General features: G+C 49.7%; 1 protein-coding gene and 1 long non-coding RNA gene across 10 annotated transcripts in view; both read left to right on the forward strand.

Moving 5' to 3' along the window:
• The window catches only part of MYO9B (myosin IXB), a 137891-nt gene that overhangs the window by 59752 nt on the left and 62218 nt on the right, over nt 1-15921 (forward strand). For all 9 annotated transcript variants that reach the window (XM_077978232.1, XM_077978233.1, XM_077978238.1 and 6 more), the window contains exons 3-4: nt 7710-7804; nt 15420-15482. In XM_077978232.1, the coding sequence (XP_077834358.1) occupies nt 7710-7804; nt 15420-15482 (158 nt within the window). The remainder of the gene's footprint in view (nt 1-7709; nt 7805-15419; nt 15483-15921) is intronic.
• On the forward strand, nt 10046-14980 carry LOC144336849 (uncharacterized). The gene is made up of 3 exons (XR_013409213.1): nt 10046-10364; nt 10879-11612; nt 14940-14980. It is a non-coding gene; the product is annotated as an uncharacterized LOC144336849 (long non-coding RNA).

Below are 15921 nucleotides of genomic sequence, written 5' to 3' on the forward strand. Positions count from 1 at the left end.
TCCAAGGGAGTATCTGGGCCTTGCATGGTCAGATCCTTTTTTTTTTTTTGGAAACAGAGTCTCGCTCTGTCGCCCAGGCTGGAGTGCAGGGGTGCAAATGTAGCTGCAGCCTCAACCTTCTGGGCTGAAGCAATCCTCCCACCTCAGCCTCCAAAGTAACTGGAACTACAGGCACCCACTACCATACCTGGCTCTTTTTTTCTTTTTCTTTTTCTTTTTTAATACTTCAAGTTCTGGGATACATGTGTAGAACGTGCAGTTTTGTTACATGGATGCACACATGCCATGGTGGTTTGCTTGCACCCATCAACCCATCACCTACATTAGGTATTTCTTCTAATGCTATCCCTCCCCTAGCCCCCCACCCCCCACAGGCCCCGGTGTGTGGTGTTCCCCTCCCTGTGTCCGTGTGTTCTCATTGTTCAACTCCCACTTATGAGTGAGAACATGCAGTGTTTGGTTTTCTGTTCCTGTGTTTGTTTGCTGAGAATGACGGTTTCTAGCCTCATCCATGTCACTGCAAAGGACATGAACTCATCCTTTTTTATAGCTGCATAGTATTCCGTGGCATATATGTGCAACATTCTCTTAATCCAGTCTATCATTGATGGGCATTTGGGTTGGTTCCAAGTCTTTGCTATTGTGAATAGTGCTGCGATAAACGTACATGTGCATGTGTCTTTATAGCAGCGTGATTTATAATCGTTTGGGTATATGCCCAGTAATGAGATTGCTGCATACCTGGCTAATTTTTTTTTTTGTTTTTTCTAGATTTGGGGTTTTGTCGTGTTGCCCATGCTGGTTTTGAACTCCTGGCCTCAAGCCGTCCTCCTGCCTCGGCCTCCCAAAGTGCTGGATTACAGGCATGACCACTGTGCCCAGCCAGTCAGTTGCATTTTTAATGGGACTTCCCCCTTCAGGCTGCCCCACAAAAGCCTCCACTCAGTGGTCAGCCAGTGTCTTAATCTGTTTGGGCTACTGTCACAGAATATGGTTACGCATAGCTTAACTATGGGAGAAATGCGTCATTGGGTGATTTTGTGGTCATGCAAACATCCTAGAGTGAACTTACACAAACCTAGATGATATAACCTACTACACACTTAGGCTGTAGGTGTTTGGGTTTTTTTTGGTTTTTTTTTTGAGACGGAGTCTCGCTCTGTCCCCCAGGCTGGAGTGCAGTGGCCGGATCTCAGCTCACTGCAAGCTCCGCCTCCCGGGTTTACGCCATTCTCCTGCCTCAGCCTCCCGAGTAGCTGGGACTACAGGCGCCCACCATCTCGCCCGGCTAGTATTTTGTATTTTTTAGTAGAGACGGGGTTTCACTGTGTTAGCTAGGATGGTCTCGATCTCCTGACCTGGTGATCCGCCCATCTTGGCCTCCCAAAGTGCTGGGATTACAGGTTTGAGCCACCGCGCCCAGCACTGTAGATGTTTAGTAGGTTATATACTAATAGGTGTGTTAGTATATAACCACTAATAGGGTATACCTATACAAATAGATGTAGCTGGCTGGGTGCAGTGGCTCACGCCTGTAATCCCAACACTTTGGAAGGCCAAGGTAGGTGGATCGCCTGAGGTCAGGAGTTCAAGACCAGCCTGGCCTCAAACTGTGGTGAAACTCTGTCTCTATTTTAAAATGCAAAAATTAGCTGGGCGTGGTAGCTCGTGCCTGTAGTCCTAGTTACTGTGGAGGCTGAGACAGGAGGATCACTTGAACCTGGGAGGCGGAGGTTGCAGTGAGCCGAGATTATGCCACTGCACTCCAGCCTGGGCAACAGAGTAAGACTCGATTTCAAAAAAAGCAAAAACAAATAGGTATAGCCCATTGCTTCTAGGCTGCAAACCTGTACAGCATGTTACCTTACTGAATACTGTGGGCAGTTGTAACACAATGGTAAATATTTGTGTATCTAAACATAGGCCAGGCCTGGTGGCTCATTCCTGTAATCCTAGCACTTCGCAAGGCCTATGCAGGAGAATCACTTGAACCCAGGAGGTCGAGGCTGCAGTGAGCCAAGATCACACCACCGCACTCCAACCTGGGCGACAGACCAAGATTCTGTCTCTAAATAGATAGACTGGTTACTTTGGCTCACACCTGTAATCCCAACACTTGGAGAGGCCAAAGTGAGCAGATTGCTTGAGCCCAGGAGTTTGAGACTGGCCTGGGCAACACAGTGAAACCTCTTCTCTATAAGAAAATAAGCCAGGTGTGCTGCCACGTGCCCGTAGTCTCAGCTACCTGGGAGCTTGAGGCAGGAGGATCACCTTGAGCTCTGGAGGTTGAGGCTGCAGTGAGCCATGATCATGCCACCGCACTCTAGCCTGGGTAACAGAGTGAGACCCTGTCTCAAAACAAAGATTGGGTGGATGGATGGATGGATGGAAACATAGAAACAGTACAGTAAGAATACAGTATTATAATCTTATGGGACCACCGTCGTATATGCAGTCCATCGTTCGATCGTCATTGCTGTGTAGTGCATGACTGTATCACGTAGACCAGGTGGTTCAAACAACAGAAATATATTCTCACAGTTCTGGAAGTGAGAAGTCCAAGGTCAAGGCTCTGGCAGATTTGCTGTCAGGTGAAAGCCCACTTCTTGGTTCATCGATGGCGTTTTTTCCATGCCCTCACATGGTGGAAGGAGTGAGGGAGCTCTCTGGGGGCCTCTTCTATAAAGGCACTAATCCCATTCATGAGGGCCCCATGTAAGTGACCTCATCACCTTCCGAAGACCTTACCTCCTGAACGTATCACCTTAGGCTTAGAGTTCAACATATAAAGTTTGTCAGGGGCGAGGCATGATGACTCGAGCCAGTAATCCCAGCACTTTGGGAGGCCGAGGCGAGGAGATCACTTGGGGTCGGGAGTTCAAGACCAGCCTGGCCAGCATGGTAAAACCCCGTCTCTACTAAAAATACAAAAATTAGCCGAGCGCAGTAGCATGTGCCTGTAATCCCAGCTACTCAGGAGGCTGAAGCACAAGAATCACTTGAACCCAGGAAGCGGAGATTGCAGTGAGCTGAGATCGCACCATTGCGCTCCAGCCTGGGCAACAAGAGCAAAACCCTGTCTCAAAAAAAAAAAAAAATTGGTGAGGGACACAGACATGAAGTCCATAACAACCAATATCCATCCCCCTGTGGAATGAGGCCTTCAGGAAGATCCTGTCTCTCTGTGTCATTGTGTCTCTGGTTTCTGCCTCCCCGGCGTGCTTGGCCACCACCTTCACCACCCCCTACAATGGGACCTTGGCAATGGCCTTGCCAATTCCTTCACACTGTGGCCTTGCTCTCTCCTATCCTCCCTAGGCTCCCCAGCCTCTCAAACGGTAACATCACTGCTGCCAGACTTTCCACGTGTGGCGTGCCCAGGGTGTGCCCCCTGTCCCTGTGCCCTCCCCTTGCCATGTCACCTCTTCCCCAAACCTAGTGGTCACAAGGACTGGGATAGTGGAACACCAGGCCCCAGGACCAGCTCTGCCGCCTCTCTCTCATCTGCCAGGCCTCACAGCCCGCATCCTGCTGGCCTCACCCCATCTTCTTTCTCCCTAAACGAAAGAGGCCCCCATCTTCCCCCAGCCACCACCTCTTCCCAGCTTCTCTGTCCTGTGCCAGGCACCTTCCCTGCCTCGAGTTCCCCCAGGGCTCCATGTTAAACACTCTGGAGCAGTAAGTCCCTCATGGGAAGGGGGCACCCCAGGAATCTGGACAGAGAGTAGGTGTCCCCCATCTTCATTCAGGTGATGGTTACATGGAAGGCCCCAGAGGGGACCCCTGCACACTCCCTGCACTGCACACACTTCCCTGTATGTGTGGACTCGTCAGTACAGAGCAAAAGATTGTCCTGTGAAAAAGGAATGGAACATTGAGCCACCGTGCCTGTCATCACAGCCCTTTGGGAGGCCGAGGCGGGAGGATTGTTTGAGGCCGGAAGTTCAAGACCAGCCTGGGCAACATAGAGAGACGCGGTCTCTACAAAAAATGTTTAAAATTAGCCAAGCATGGTGGCCTGCACCTGTGGTCCCAGCTACTTGGGAGGCTGAGGCAGGAGGATTGCTTGAGCCCAGGAGGTTGAGGCTTGTAGTGAGCTATGATTACACCACTGCACTCCAGCCTGGGCGACAGAGCAAGACCCTGCCTCTTAAATTAAAAAAAAAAAAAAAGAAAAAAGAAAAGAAAAAAGCAGCAGCAACCAGACACAAAAGGCCGTACAGTGTATGACCTCATTGACCTGAAATACCCACAACAGGCGAATCCATAGAGATAGGAAGCAGATTGGTGGTTGTCAGGGACTAGGGGAGGGAAATGGGGAGGGACTGCTGATGGGGACAGTCTCCTTTTAGGGGGATCAGAATGTTCTGGAACCAGATAAAGGCAATGGCTGCACAACATTGTGAATGTACTAAATGCCACTGAATTGTACACTTTAAAATGGTTAATTGTATGTTATGTTAGTTTTACCCCAATTTTTTTTTTTTTTTTTTTTGAGACGGAGTCTCGCTCTGCCGCCCAGGCTGGAGTACAGTGGCCGGATCTCAGCTCACTGCAAGCTCCGCCTCCCGGGTTCACGCCATTCTCCTGCCTCAGCCTCCCGAGTAGCTGGGACTACAGGCGCCTGCCACCTCACCCGGCTAGTTTTTTTGTATTTTTTAGTAGAGACGGGTTTCACCGTGTTAGCCAGGATGGTCTCGATCTCCTGACCTCATGATCCGCCCGTCTCGGCCTCCCAAAGTGCTGAGATTACAGGCTTGAGCCACCGCGCCCGGCCCCCAATTTTTTTTTAAATTGCTCTTTGAACCCACTTATCTTCCCACCAAACTGTAGGGCTCCTCGAAGGAGCTTCCACATACCCTGCCTTGTGTCCAGCAGTGAACCCAGAGTCCAGATCAGCCCAAAATTCCTGCTGCAAAGAGCCCAATAGGCAATATTTTTGCCTTTGCAGACTAGATGGTAGTGTCTGTTGCAACACAATTGAATGAGCCTGGCGTACACCAGTAAAACTTTATTGATGGACGCTGAAATATGAAGAGGTTTTTCACACCAGGAAATATTCTTCTTTGGGTTTTTGTTTGTTTCTTGTTTTGCCATTTACAAATGTGAAAATCATTCTTGGCTCGCAGGCAATTAAAAAAACAAGCATCAGACCAGATTTGACCCACAGGGTGTGGTTTACCCTATCAGATGAATGATTATAACTGAAAAGAATTCAGGCAATTGCCATTTTTAATGTCAGAGACTTAAACCTTGAACACCAGCCAGGCACGATGGCTCATGCCTGTAATCCCAGTACTTTGGGAGGCCAAGGCGGGCAGATCACCTGAGGTCAGGAGTTTGAGACCAGCCTGGACAACATGGGAAAACCTCATCTCTACTAAAAATGCAGAAGTTAGCCAGGCGTGGTGGCACACACCTGTAATCCCAGCTACCCAGGAGGGTGAGCCACGAGAATCGCTTGAACCCAGGAGGCAGAGGTTGCACTGAGCTGAGATCATGCCATTGCACTCCAGCCCGGCAACAGAGTAAGGACTCTGTTTCAAAAAAAAAAAAAAAAAAAAACTTGAGCACCTTACACAACCTCAGACACAAAGATAAAGAGAGAAATGTTGGAATGGGCCTTGACTATAGACCTCTGTATTTTCCAGGTCTTATCTGGGCTTCTAAGTGACTTATAGCCTACTGTCTCAGGAATAAGTGAGTATCCTCAAAGCCCAGAAGGAGGAAGGCCCAGGGCTCCAGGCTGAGGCCTATAGCAGCTCCATCCTCGCTGGAGCCTGTTATCCTTAGCAAACCAACACAGGAACAGAACACCTAATATTGCATGTTCTCACTTATAAGTGGGAGCTAAATAGGGAGAACTCATGTTCACACAGAGGGGAACAGCAGACAGTGGGGCCTCCTGGAGGATGGGAAAAGGGAGAAGAGCAGAAAAAAATAACTATGGGGCCGGGCGCAGTGGCTCACGCCTGTAATCCAAGCACTTTGAGAGGCCGGGCCAGGCGGATCACGAGGTCAAGAGATCGAGACCATCCTGGCCAATGTGGTGAAACCCCATCTCTACTAAAAATACAAAAATTAGCTGGGCGTGGTGGCACATACCTGTATTCCTAGCTACTTGGGAGGCTGAGGCAGGAGAATTGCTTGAACCTGGGAGGCGGAGGTTTCAGTGAGCCGAGATCGTGCCACTACACCCCAGCCTGGGCAACAGAGCAAGAGTCTGTCTCCAAAAAAAAAAAGAAAGAAAGAAAAAGAAAAAATAACTATTGGATACTAGGCTTAGTATCTGGGTGACAAAATAATCTGTACAGCAAACCCCTGTGATACGAATTTACCTACTTAACAAACCTGTGTGTGTACCCCAAAACCTTAAAAGTTAAGGCGGGGCATGGTGGTACATGCCTGTGGTCGCAGCTACTTGGGAGGCTGAGGCGGGAGGATCCCTTGAGCCTGGGAGACAGAGGTTGCAGTGAGCCGAGATCGTGCCACTACACTCCAGCCTGGGTAACAGAGCGAGACCCCGTCTCAAAAATAATATTAAAAGGTTGAAAAATAAAGTTTATTTAGACAACAAATAAATAAAATGATGTTTTTGCAAATTATGTCACAATCTGAAAAATATTAACTAAATAAACCAAGGCCGGATACGATGGCTCATGCCTGTAATTTCAGCACTTTGGGAGACCGAGGTGGGTGGATCACTTAAGCTCAGGAGTTCCAAACCAGCCTGGGCAACATGGCAAAACCCCCTCTCTGCAAAACCTTAGCCAGACGTGGTGGCGCATGCCTGTGGTCCCAGCTGCTCGGGAGGCTGAGGCAGGGGGATCGCTTCAGCCCAGGAGGCAGAGGTTACAGTAAGCCAAGATCGCAACACTGCACTCCAGCCTGGGTGACGTTGTGTGACCCTGTCTCAAACAAAAAAAAGAAAGAAAGAAAATGGGCTACTCTCTGCTTACTGGGTAGCCCTGCTTTGCAGGAACAGTTAAAGAAAAAATAAGAGGCCGGGGGTGGTGGCTCATGCCTGTAATCCCAGCATTTTGGGAGGCCGAGGCGGGCAGATTGCCTGAGCTCAGGAGTTCAAGACCAGCCTGGGCAACATGGTGAAACCCAATCTCTACTAAAAATACAAAAAATTGGCCAGGCGTGGCAGTGTGTGCCTGTAATCCCAGCTACTCGGGAGGCTGAGCCAGGAGAATTGCTTGAACCCGGGAGACGGTGGTTGCAAAGAGCCGAGATCATACCCTTGCATTCCAGCCTAGGCGACACAGCAAGACTCCATCTCAAAAAAAAAAAAAAAAAGAAAAGAAAAAGAAAAAATAGAGACCGGGCACAGTGACTCATGCACTTTGGGAGGCTGAGGCGGGCAAACTGCCTGAGCTCAGGAGTTCGAGATCAGCCTGGACAACATGGTGAAACCCCATCTCTACTAAAATACAAAAAATTAGCTGGCATGGTAGCGCGCGTCTGTAGTCCCAGCTACTCAGGAGGTTGAGGCATGAGAATTGCTTAAACCCAGGAGGCAGAGGTTGCAGTGAGCTAAGATTGTGTCACTCCAGCCCACGTGACAGAGCGAGACTGTCTCCAAGAGAAAAAATAGATAAATTGAACAATACAAAATAAAAATAAAGGCACAGTGTAAAATGAAAGGAAAAAAAAGAAAAATTCCATCCTCCTGATCTGAAAACCTGCTTTTGATTTCGTTGCAGGCTTTTGGAAACGCCAAGACAGCCCACAACAACAACTCCAGCCGGTTTGGGAAGTTCATCCAAGTCAGCTACCTGGAGAGTGGCATTGTGAGAGGGTGAGTCAGTGTCCCGGGGTCCCTACTGGTGGGAGCCGGCCCCACGCGCTGTTGCTTCCCGACACATATGGGAGTGAGATGTGGAGATCATGGCTGTGCGAATGTTTATGCTTTGTACAGGAGAGCGAGTGTGATTTAAAGTCTTTGACGTGAAGGTCTGGAGCAGTAGGTTGAGGTAGGAAATGTGGGCAGGGGCTGGGGGACATGGCTAGAGGTAATGGGCTTTACCGAAAACAGGCAAGGACAACAGCGCAACCCATTTCTTGTCTTGATAAAGTTTCAAATTTAGTAGGTCTTAGGGGTGTCACAGGCAATAGGGATATAGACTCTGGCCTTTGCCAAACATGTGTCCCTTCAGCCAGAAAATGACAAGCATGGCCGGGCGCGGTGGCTCAAGCCTGTAATCCCAGCACTTTGGGAGGCCGAGATGGGCGGATCACGAGGTCAGGAGATCGAGACCATCCTGGCTAACACGGTGAAACCCCGTCTCTATTAAGAAATACAAAAAACTAGCCGGGCGAGGTGGCGGGCGCCTGTTGTCCCAGCTACTCGGGAGGCTGAGGCCGGAGAATGGTGTGAACCTGGGAGGCGGAGCTTGCAGTGAGCTGAGATCTGGCCACTGCACTCCAGCCTGGGTGACAGAGCGAGACTCCGTCTCAAAAAAAAAAAAGAAAGAAAGAAAATGACAAGCACAGAGCAGCAAAGTGAGGTGGTTGTGCATTGGGAATACTGAAGGGTGGGTGGGTGGATGGACTCATGAGGGGATGGATGGATGGAGGATGGATGGATGGATGGATGGATGGCTGGGTTGGTTGGTTAGACAGACAGATGGATTCATGGGTGAATGGATTTTCAGGTAGATGGATGGACAGATATATGGATGGGTGGATGGGTGGGTGGGTGGATGGATGGATGGATGGATGGATGGATTCATGCATGGATGGCTGAAGGGATGGCTAGATTAATTCTTGGGTGAATGGATTCATGAGTGGATGGATGAATAGATTCATGAATGGGTGGGTGGGTGGGTGGATGGATGGATGGATGGATGGATAGATAGGTTAATGGGTGAGTGGATTTATGGGTGGATGGATGGATTCATGAATGGATCTACCTGTACACTCATGAATCCATCCATCACAGGTGGATGGGTAGATTCATGGTAGGTGGATGAGTATATGGGTAGATTCATATAATGAATGGGTGGGTGAATGGGTGGATGGATGGATGGATGAATGGATGGATGGTTGGTTAGACAGACACATGGATTCATGGGTGAATGGATTTTCAGGTAGATGGGTGGACAGATTTATGGATGGGTGGGTGGATGGATGGATGGATGGATGGATGGATGGATGGATGGATGGATGGATTCATGCATGGATGGCTGAATGGATGGATAGATTAATTCTTGGGTGAATGGATTCATGAGTGGATGGATGAATAGATTCATGAATGGGTGGGTGGGTGGATGGATGGATGGATAGATAGGTTAATGGATGAGTGGATTCATGGGTGGATGGATGGGTTCATGGGTAGGTGGATAAGTAAATGGGTAGATTCATATAATGAATGGGTGGGTGGGTGGATGGATGGATGGATGGATGGATGGATGGATGGATGGATGGATGGATGAATAGATAGGTGGATTTATGCGTGAGTGGATTCATGGGTGGCTGGATAGATGGATTCATGGGTGGATGGATTTACAAGTAGATGGATAGATTCTTAGGTAGGCGGTTGAATAAATGGGTAGAGTTGTGGGTGTGTGGATGAGTGGATGGATAGATAGATAGACGGATTCATGGGTGGACAGATTCGTGGATGGATAAGTACATGGATTATTCATAGATGGATGGGTAGATTCATGGGTAGGTAGATGAATAAATGGGGAGATTTGTGGATGTGTCATTTAGCAAATGGATAGATTCATGGGTAAATTGGATGGGCTTGATCAGTGGATGTATGGATCCATTGATGGATAGATGAGTACTTAGATGGCATCTGACAGGGTCCAAGGCCTGGATACTCACAAGGATCCCCCACCTAACTACAGATTCTCGTTTGAGGGGCTGCTGTGTCAGTGGGATTTGTAAAGGTCCCAAGATTTTGTCTGTCTGAACCTGACTGATGATCATTTCAACTGATGGTCCATATTCAAGATACAAGCAGGCACATTGTTCTCCTGAACCCTTCCGCCTCTAGCTTCATTCCTTTTTCCCACTGCCCAGGCTCCAGTAGGCAGTGGTGTAGGTGAGTGGCCCTTGACAAATGTCAGGGGCTGCTCTGGCCCCTCGGCCTCAGCCCCCACAAGGCAGTCAGTGGCCCCCCAACTCCTACCATCTGCCCACACATGTGTGCCCAGTTCATCAGAGACACCTGGAACAGCCACTTGTCCCACCTGTCTTCCAGGCCCTGACCTTCTCTCCATGAAGACCCCACCTTTTTCACTTCATATTTTGGGGGTTAAAATACACAACATAAGGCCGGGCATGGTGGCTCACACCTGTAATCCCAGCACTATAGGAGGCTGAGGCAGGTGGATCACCTGAGGTCAGGAGTTCAAGACCAGCCTGTCCAATGTGGTGAAACCCCCGTCTCTACTAAATTAGCCAGGCATGATGGCAGGCAACTGTAATCCCAGCTACTCGGGAGGCTGAGGCAGGAGAATCGCTTGAACCCAAGAGGCGGAGTTTGCAGTGGGCCAAGATCATGCCACTGCACTCCAGCCTGAGCGACAAGAGCGAAAGTCCATCTTAAAAAAAAAAAAATTAGCTGGGCGTGGTGGTGCATGCCTGTGATCCAGAAATTACAGGTGTGAGCCACTGCACCCAGACACTATGTTTAGTTTTTCTTTCTTTTTTTTTTTTTTTTTTTTTTTAAGACGGAGTTTTGCTCTTATTGCCCAGGCTGGAGTGCAGTGGCGCAATCTCGGCTCACCGCAACCTCCGCCTCCTGGGTTCAAGCGATTCTCCTGCCTCAGCTTCCTGAGTAGCTGGAATTACAGGCATGTACTACCACGCCCAGCTAATTGTATATTTTTGGTAGAGATGGAGTTTCTGCATGTTGGTCAGGCTGGTCTCAAACTCCCGACCTCAGGTGATCTGCCTACCTTGGCCTCCCAAAGTGCTGGGATTACAGGCGTGAGCCACCACTCCTGGCCGTTTAATTTTTTAAGAAGCCGCCATACTGTTTCCCACAGAAGCCACACCATTTTACCTTCCCATCAGCAATGCACAAAGGTCCCCACCTCTTATCTTTGATTTTATTTTTCTTCCCATGGGTCCGTCTTTTGTACGATCCTATCTGCCACATTGCAGAGATTTTTAGCCCACAGGAAGCGTTCAGGGTACCTTGTTGGGAAGATGACACAGATACTGTTGCTACAGTTCCAGGCCTCCCTTGGGGAGAAACTAAGCTGCCTCCTCGTCTTGTCTGGGTGTCCAGCTGGCTCTGGACAGACACTACAGGATTCCCCTCCGTATGGGCACCGCCCCCTTTCCCACAGTATCTCTGTCTGCATTTCCTAGGAGGGACTGCCATAACAGTGTACGACAAACCATATGGCTGAAACAGCAGGAATTATTCTCGCAACATCCCGGAGGCCAGAAATCGGATATCAAGGTGTCCACAGCGCTGGTTCCTTCTGGAGGCTCTAGGGAAAGATCCTGGCTACCTCCTCCAGCTTCTGGTGGCTCCCTTGGCTTGTGGCCACATTACTCCAATCTCTGCCTCTGTCTTCAGGTGGCCTATGTCTCTCCTGTTTTATTTTTTTATTTTTATTGTTTTGGAGACGGAATCTCACCCTGTCGCCCAGGCTGGAGTGCAGTGATGCTCTCTCTGCTCACTGCAACCTCTGCCTCCCAGGCTCAAGCAATTCTTGTGCCTCAGTCTCCCGAGTAGCTGGGATTATAGGAATGTGCCACCACACCCAGCTAATTTTTGTTATTTTTAGTAAAGACAGGGCCTCACTGTGTTGGCCAGGTTAGTCTCAAACTCCTGGCCTCAAGTGATCCGCCTGCTTCGACCTCCCAAAGTGCCGGGATTACAGGCGTGAGCCACCACCCCCGACCCCCTCTTCTCTTATAAGAACATTTGACATTGGATTTAGGGCCTTCCTGGATTATTAAGGATGATCTTGAGGTCTTTAACTTAATGGCCTCTGCAAAGACCCTTTTTATTTTTTGAGATAGCATCTTACTCTGTTGCCCAGGCTGGAGTACAATGGCTTGATTATGGCTCACTGTAGCCTTGAACTCCTGGAGTCAAGTGATCCTCCTGCCTCAGCCTTCTGAGCAGCTGGGACTACAGGTGCACACCGCCACACCTGGCTAATTTTTTATTTTTATTCCGTAGAGACAGGGTCCCACTATGTTGTCCAGGCTGGTCTTGAATTCCTGGCCTCAAGAGATCCTTCCACCTTGGCCCCCCCAAAGCTCTGGGGATTACAGGCATGAGCCACTGCGCCCAGCTCCCTTTTTCCAGATAAAGTCACATCCCCAGGTTCCAGGAGGCATAACTTCCAGGGCCCGCCATTGGACCACACACCAGAAGGGCTGTCCTGGCCCAGCCCATAGCTAAACGGTTCAGCCTCCCTTGCCTTCCCCAGGGTGCTGTCATATTCAGGACCAGTGGCCCTCTGTGACCAGGTCTCCCAGACCAGCTTTGAAAAGTCATATCTGTGGCCTTGGATTCAGGAAAAGGAGTCCTGCCTCCACCCACAACCTCAGGACTGTGGCCATCCTCACCCCAGGGAGGGAGGCGCACTTCCCATCCCAAGAATGGCCGCAGCAATCACAAGGAGCCGGCTCGGACCGGTTCTGCTTTTGCCTACCTTCAGGCAGGTGACACTTCTCCATGCCATTCCCACGAAAGCCAAGGATCAGGCGTAGTCCAAGCCTCCCTGCCCAGTTCCCCAATTTATGAGGCTGCAGGTGCTGAAACTGGTTACTAGCCCGGCAAAGGAATAGAAGGAAACATTTTTTTCTCCTATTTGAAAGAAGAGAGGACCTAGGCCAGGCCCATCGAAAGTCACCTGTGCATCGTGTATGTCCCTGTGTGAGCCTGCAGACAAAAGACTGCTGTCCTGGGCTGGGCATGGTGGCTCATGCCTGTAATCCCAGCACTTTGTGGGACTGAAGCGGTTGGATCACGTGAGGCCAGGAGTTCAAGACCAGCCTGGCCAACATGGCAAAACCCCATCTCTACTAAAAATACAAAATTAGCTGGGTGTGGTGGCGCATGCCTGTAATCCCAGCTACTCGGGAAGCTGAGGCAGGAGAACTGCTTGAACATGGGAGGCAGAGGTTGCAGTGAGCCGAGATCATGCCACTGCACTGCAGACTGGGTGACAGAGTGAGACTCTGTCTCAAAAAAAAAAAAAAAAAAAAAAAAAAAAAGACTGCTGTCCTGGAGAGACAGGCAGGCGGCATTCAGCAGGCCCTGAATCAGGAACCTTGTGCTGTACCCTGGCCCTGCCACCCCTTGGGCACCAGCTGTGTCTCCTGCATAACAGGATAAGCTCAGATGAGGGTGATCTGGAGCCCCCAGTGAGCTCACATCTCTAGTGATGGTGGACCCTGTGATAGACCGGCCCCACCAGACTCAGCCAGCCCCAGCTGGTGCGAAGTGATCCCACCAGACCACCCGCCTCCCACAGGACCCTGGGCAGCACGTAGTCTCACCGAGCCTCGGCTCCTTGTCCACTCCTCAGGAGCCACCGTGCCTGCCCCAGCGTGTGAGAGGAGTCCCTGAGAAATATATCAAATGATGCCTAGAACGTATTTGTCCTTGAAAAAACATTCCCTGCCACTACTTTTAGCATCGAGAGATATTTGGGGCTGCAGAGACACCCTAGTCCCTGTGCTGGCACCCTCAGACTCAAGGTCCCACATGATGCCAGGTGCCTCCTGAAGGACCTCTGAGAATTTAATTTGGAGGAAACACCTTAACTGCTTGGCACAGAGAAAATGATTGGCAAGGCCAGGAGCAGTGGCTCACACCTGTAATCCCAGCACTTTGGGAGGCCGAGGCGGGTGGATCACCTGAGTTCAGGAGTTCGAGACCAGCCTGGCCAACATGGTGAAATCTGTCTCTACTAAAAATACAAAAATTAACTTGGCGTGGTGATGGGCACCTGTAATCCCAGCTACTGGAAAGCTGAGGCAGGAGAATTGCTTGAACCCCGGAGGCGGAGGTTGCAGTGAGCAGAGATCACGCCACTGCACTCCAGCCTGGACAACAAGAGCAAAACTCCGTCTAAAAAAAAAGAAAAAGAAAATGATCGGCAAACGGCAGAACACCAGACTGTATGGATACAACCAAGTATTGATGGGTATCACAGACCCCTGGGCTTCCAAGGACACTGTGACAAAATTGGAGAGGAAGCCCCAGACCCAGAGAAGGTACCTGCAAATCAGAACCAAGAAAGGACTTGAATCTAGAATATAGAAAGAGCATTTATAGCTCAATAATAGGACCAACACCCCAATAAGAAAACCACAAAAGATATCAATGGATACTTTATCAGAGAAGACCTGTGAATGGCCAGGCAGCACGTGAGAAGATGTTCGGCATCATTGGTCATCACGGAAATGCAAATCCAAACCACAGTGACAGGCCAGATGCATGGCTCATGCCTGTAATCCCAACACTTCAGGAGGCTGAGACAGGTAGATCACTTGAGGCCAGGAGTTATAGACCAACCTGGACAACATGACGAAACCCCGTCTCTACCAAACTACAAAAATTAGCCTGTAGTCCCAGCTACTCGGGAGGCCGAGGTGGGAAGATCACTTGAGCCCAGGAGGACAAGGCTGCATTGAGCCATTATTGTGCTACTGCACTCCAGCCTGCACAACAGAGCAAGATCCTGCCTCAAAACAAATGCTGCAGTGGCTCATGCCCGTAATTCCAGCACTTTGGGAGGCTGAGGCAAGTGGATCACCTGAGGTCAGGAGTTCGAGACCAGCCTGACCAACATGGAGAAACCCCATCTCTTCTAAAAATACAAAATTAGCCAGGCATGGTGGCACATGCCTGTAATCCCAGCTACTCGGAAGGCTGAGGCAGGAGAATTGCTTGAACCCAGGAGGTGGAGGTTGCAGTGAGCCAAAATCGCGTCATTGCACTCCAGCCTGGGCAACAGAATGATACTCCATCTCAAAAAAAAAAAAAGCCCACAGCGACATACCACTACACCCCCACTAGGATGGCTAGAATAAAAAAGACAGTGAATAACAAATATTGGCCAGGCGTGGTGGCTCATGCCTGTAATCACAGCACTTTGGGAGGCCAAGGTGTGCAGATCACTTGACATAGGTCAAGAGTTCGAGATCAGCCTGGCCAACACGGCAAAACCCCACCTCTACTAAAAATACAAAAATTAGCTGGGTATGGTGGCACACGCCTGTAATTCCAACCACTCTGGGGGCTGAGGCAACATAATCGCTTGAACCCGGGAGGCAGAGGTTGCAATGAGCCAAGATTGTACCATTGTACTCCATCCTGAATGACAGAGCGAGACTCCATCTCAAAAAAAAAAAAAAAACACCTCAATATTAACACAATACTAAAATGTAACGTTTTATTCTTTCTCTTTTTCTCTTAATGACAGAGCTGTCGTCGAGAAATATCTGCTTGAAAAGTCTCGCCTGGTGTCTCAGGAGAAGGATGAGAGGTAGGAGAACGTTTTCCCGGGAATCTCTGAATGCCACGTCATGTCTGCGTTTCTTCCTACAGAGGAGAGAAGCAAAGCAAATGTCCTGAGGTCAGAAGAACTCGGGGAGGCCGTGGAGGCTCTCACAGGAGCAGGGCCTGCCCATCCATCTTCTCCCCAGACCTGCTCCTGTGGCCTCACACTTTGTTTTCATACCTCCCAAGCCACCTTTGTGTGCCTCCCTGGAGGTTTTATCCCTAGTACGTGCTCAGATGTCTGCACAAAATATAGAAAATTAGATTGGAAGCATTTCTTAGGCATGGTAGCATGTGCCTGTAGTCTTCTAACTATTCGGGAGGTCTAGGCGGGAGGATCACGTGAGTCCAGGAGGTTGAGGCTGCAGTGAGCTAGACACCACACTTCAGCCTGGGCAATAGAGCAAATCCTTGTCTCTTTGTTT

The sequence above is a fragment of the Macaca mulatta genome, chromosome 19 (genome assembly GCF_049350105.2).
Source record: "Macaca mulatta isolate MMU2019108-1 chromosome 19, T2T-MMU8v2.0, whole genome shotgun sequence".
In the NCBI taxonomy this organism is placed as follows: domain Eukaryota; kingdom Metazoa; phylum Chordata; class Mammalia; order Primates; family Cercopithecidae; genus Macaca; species Macaca mulatta.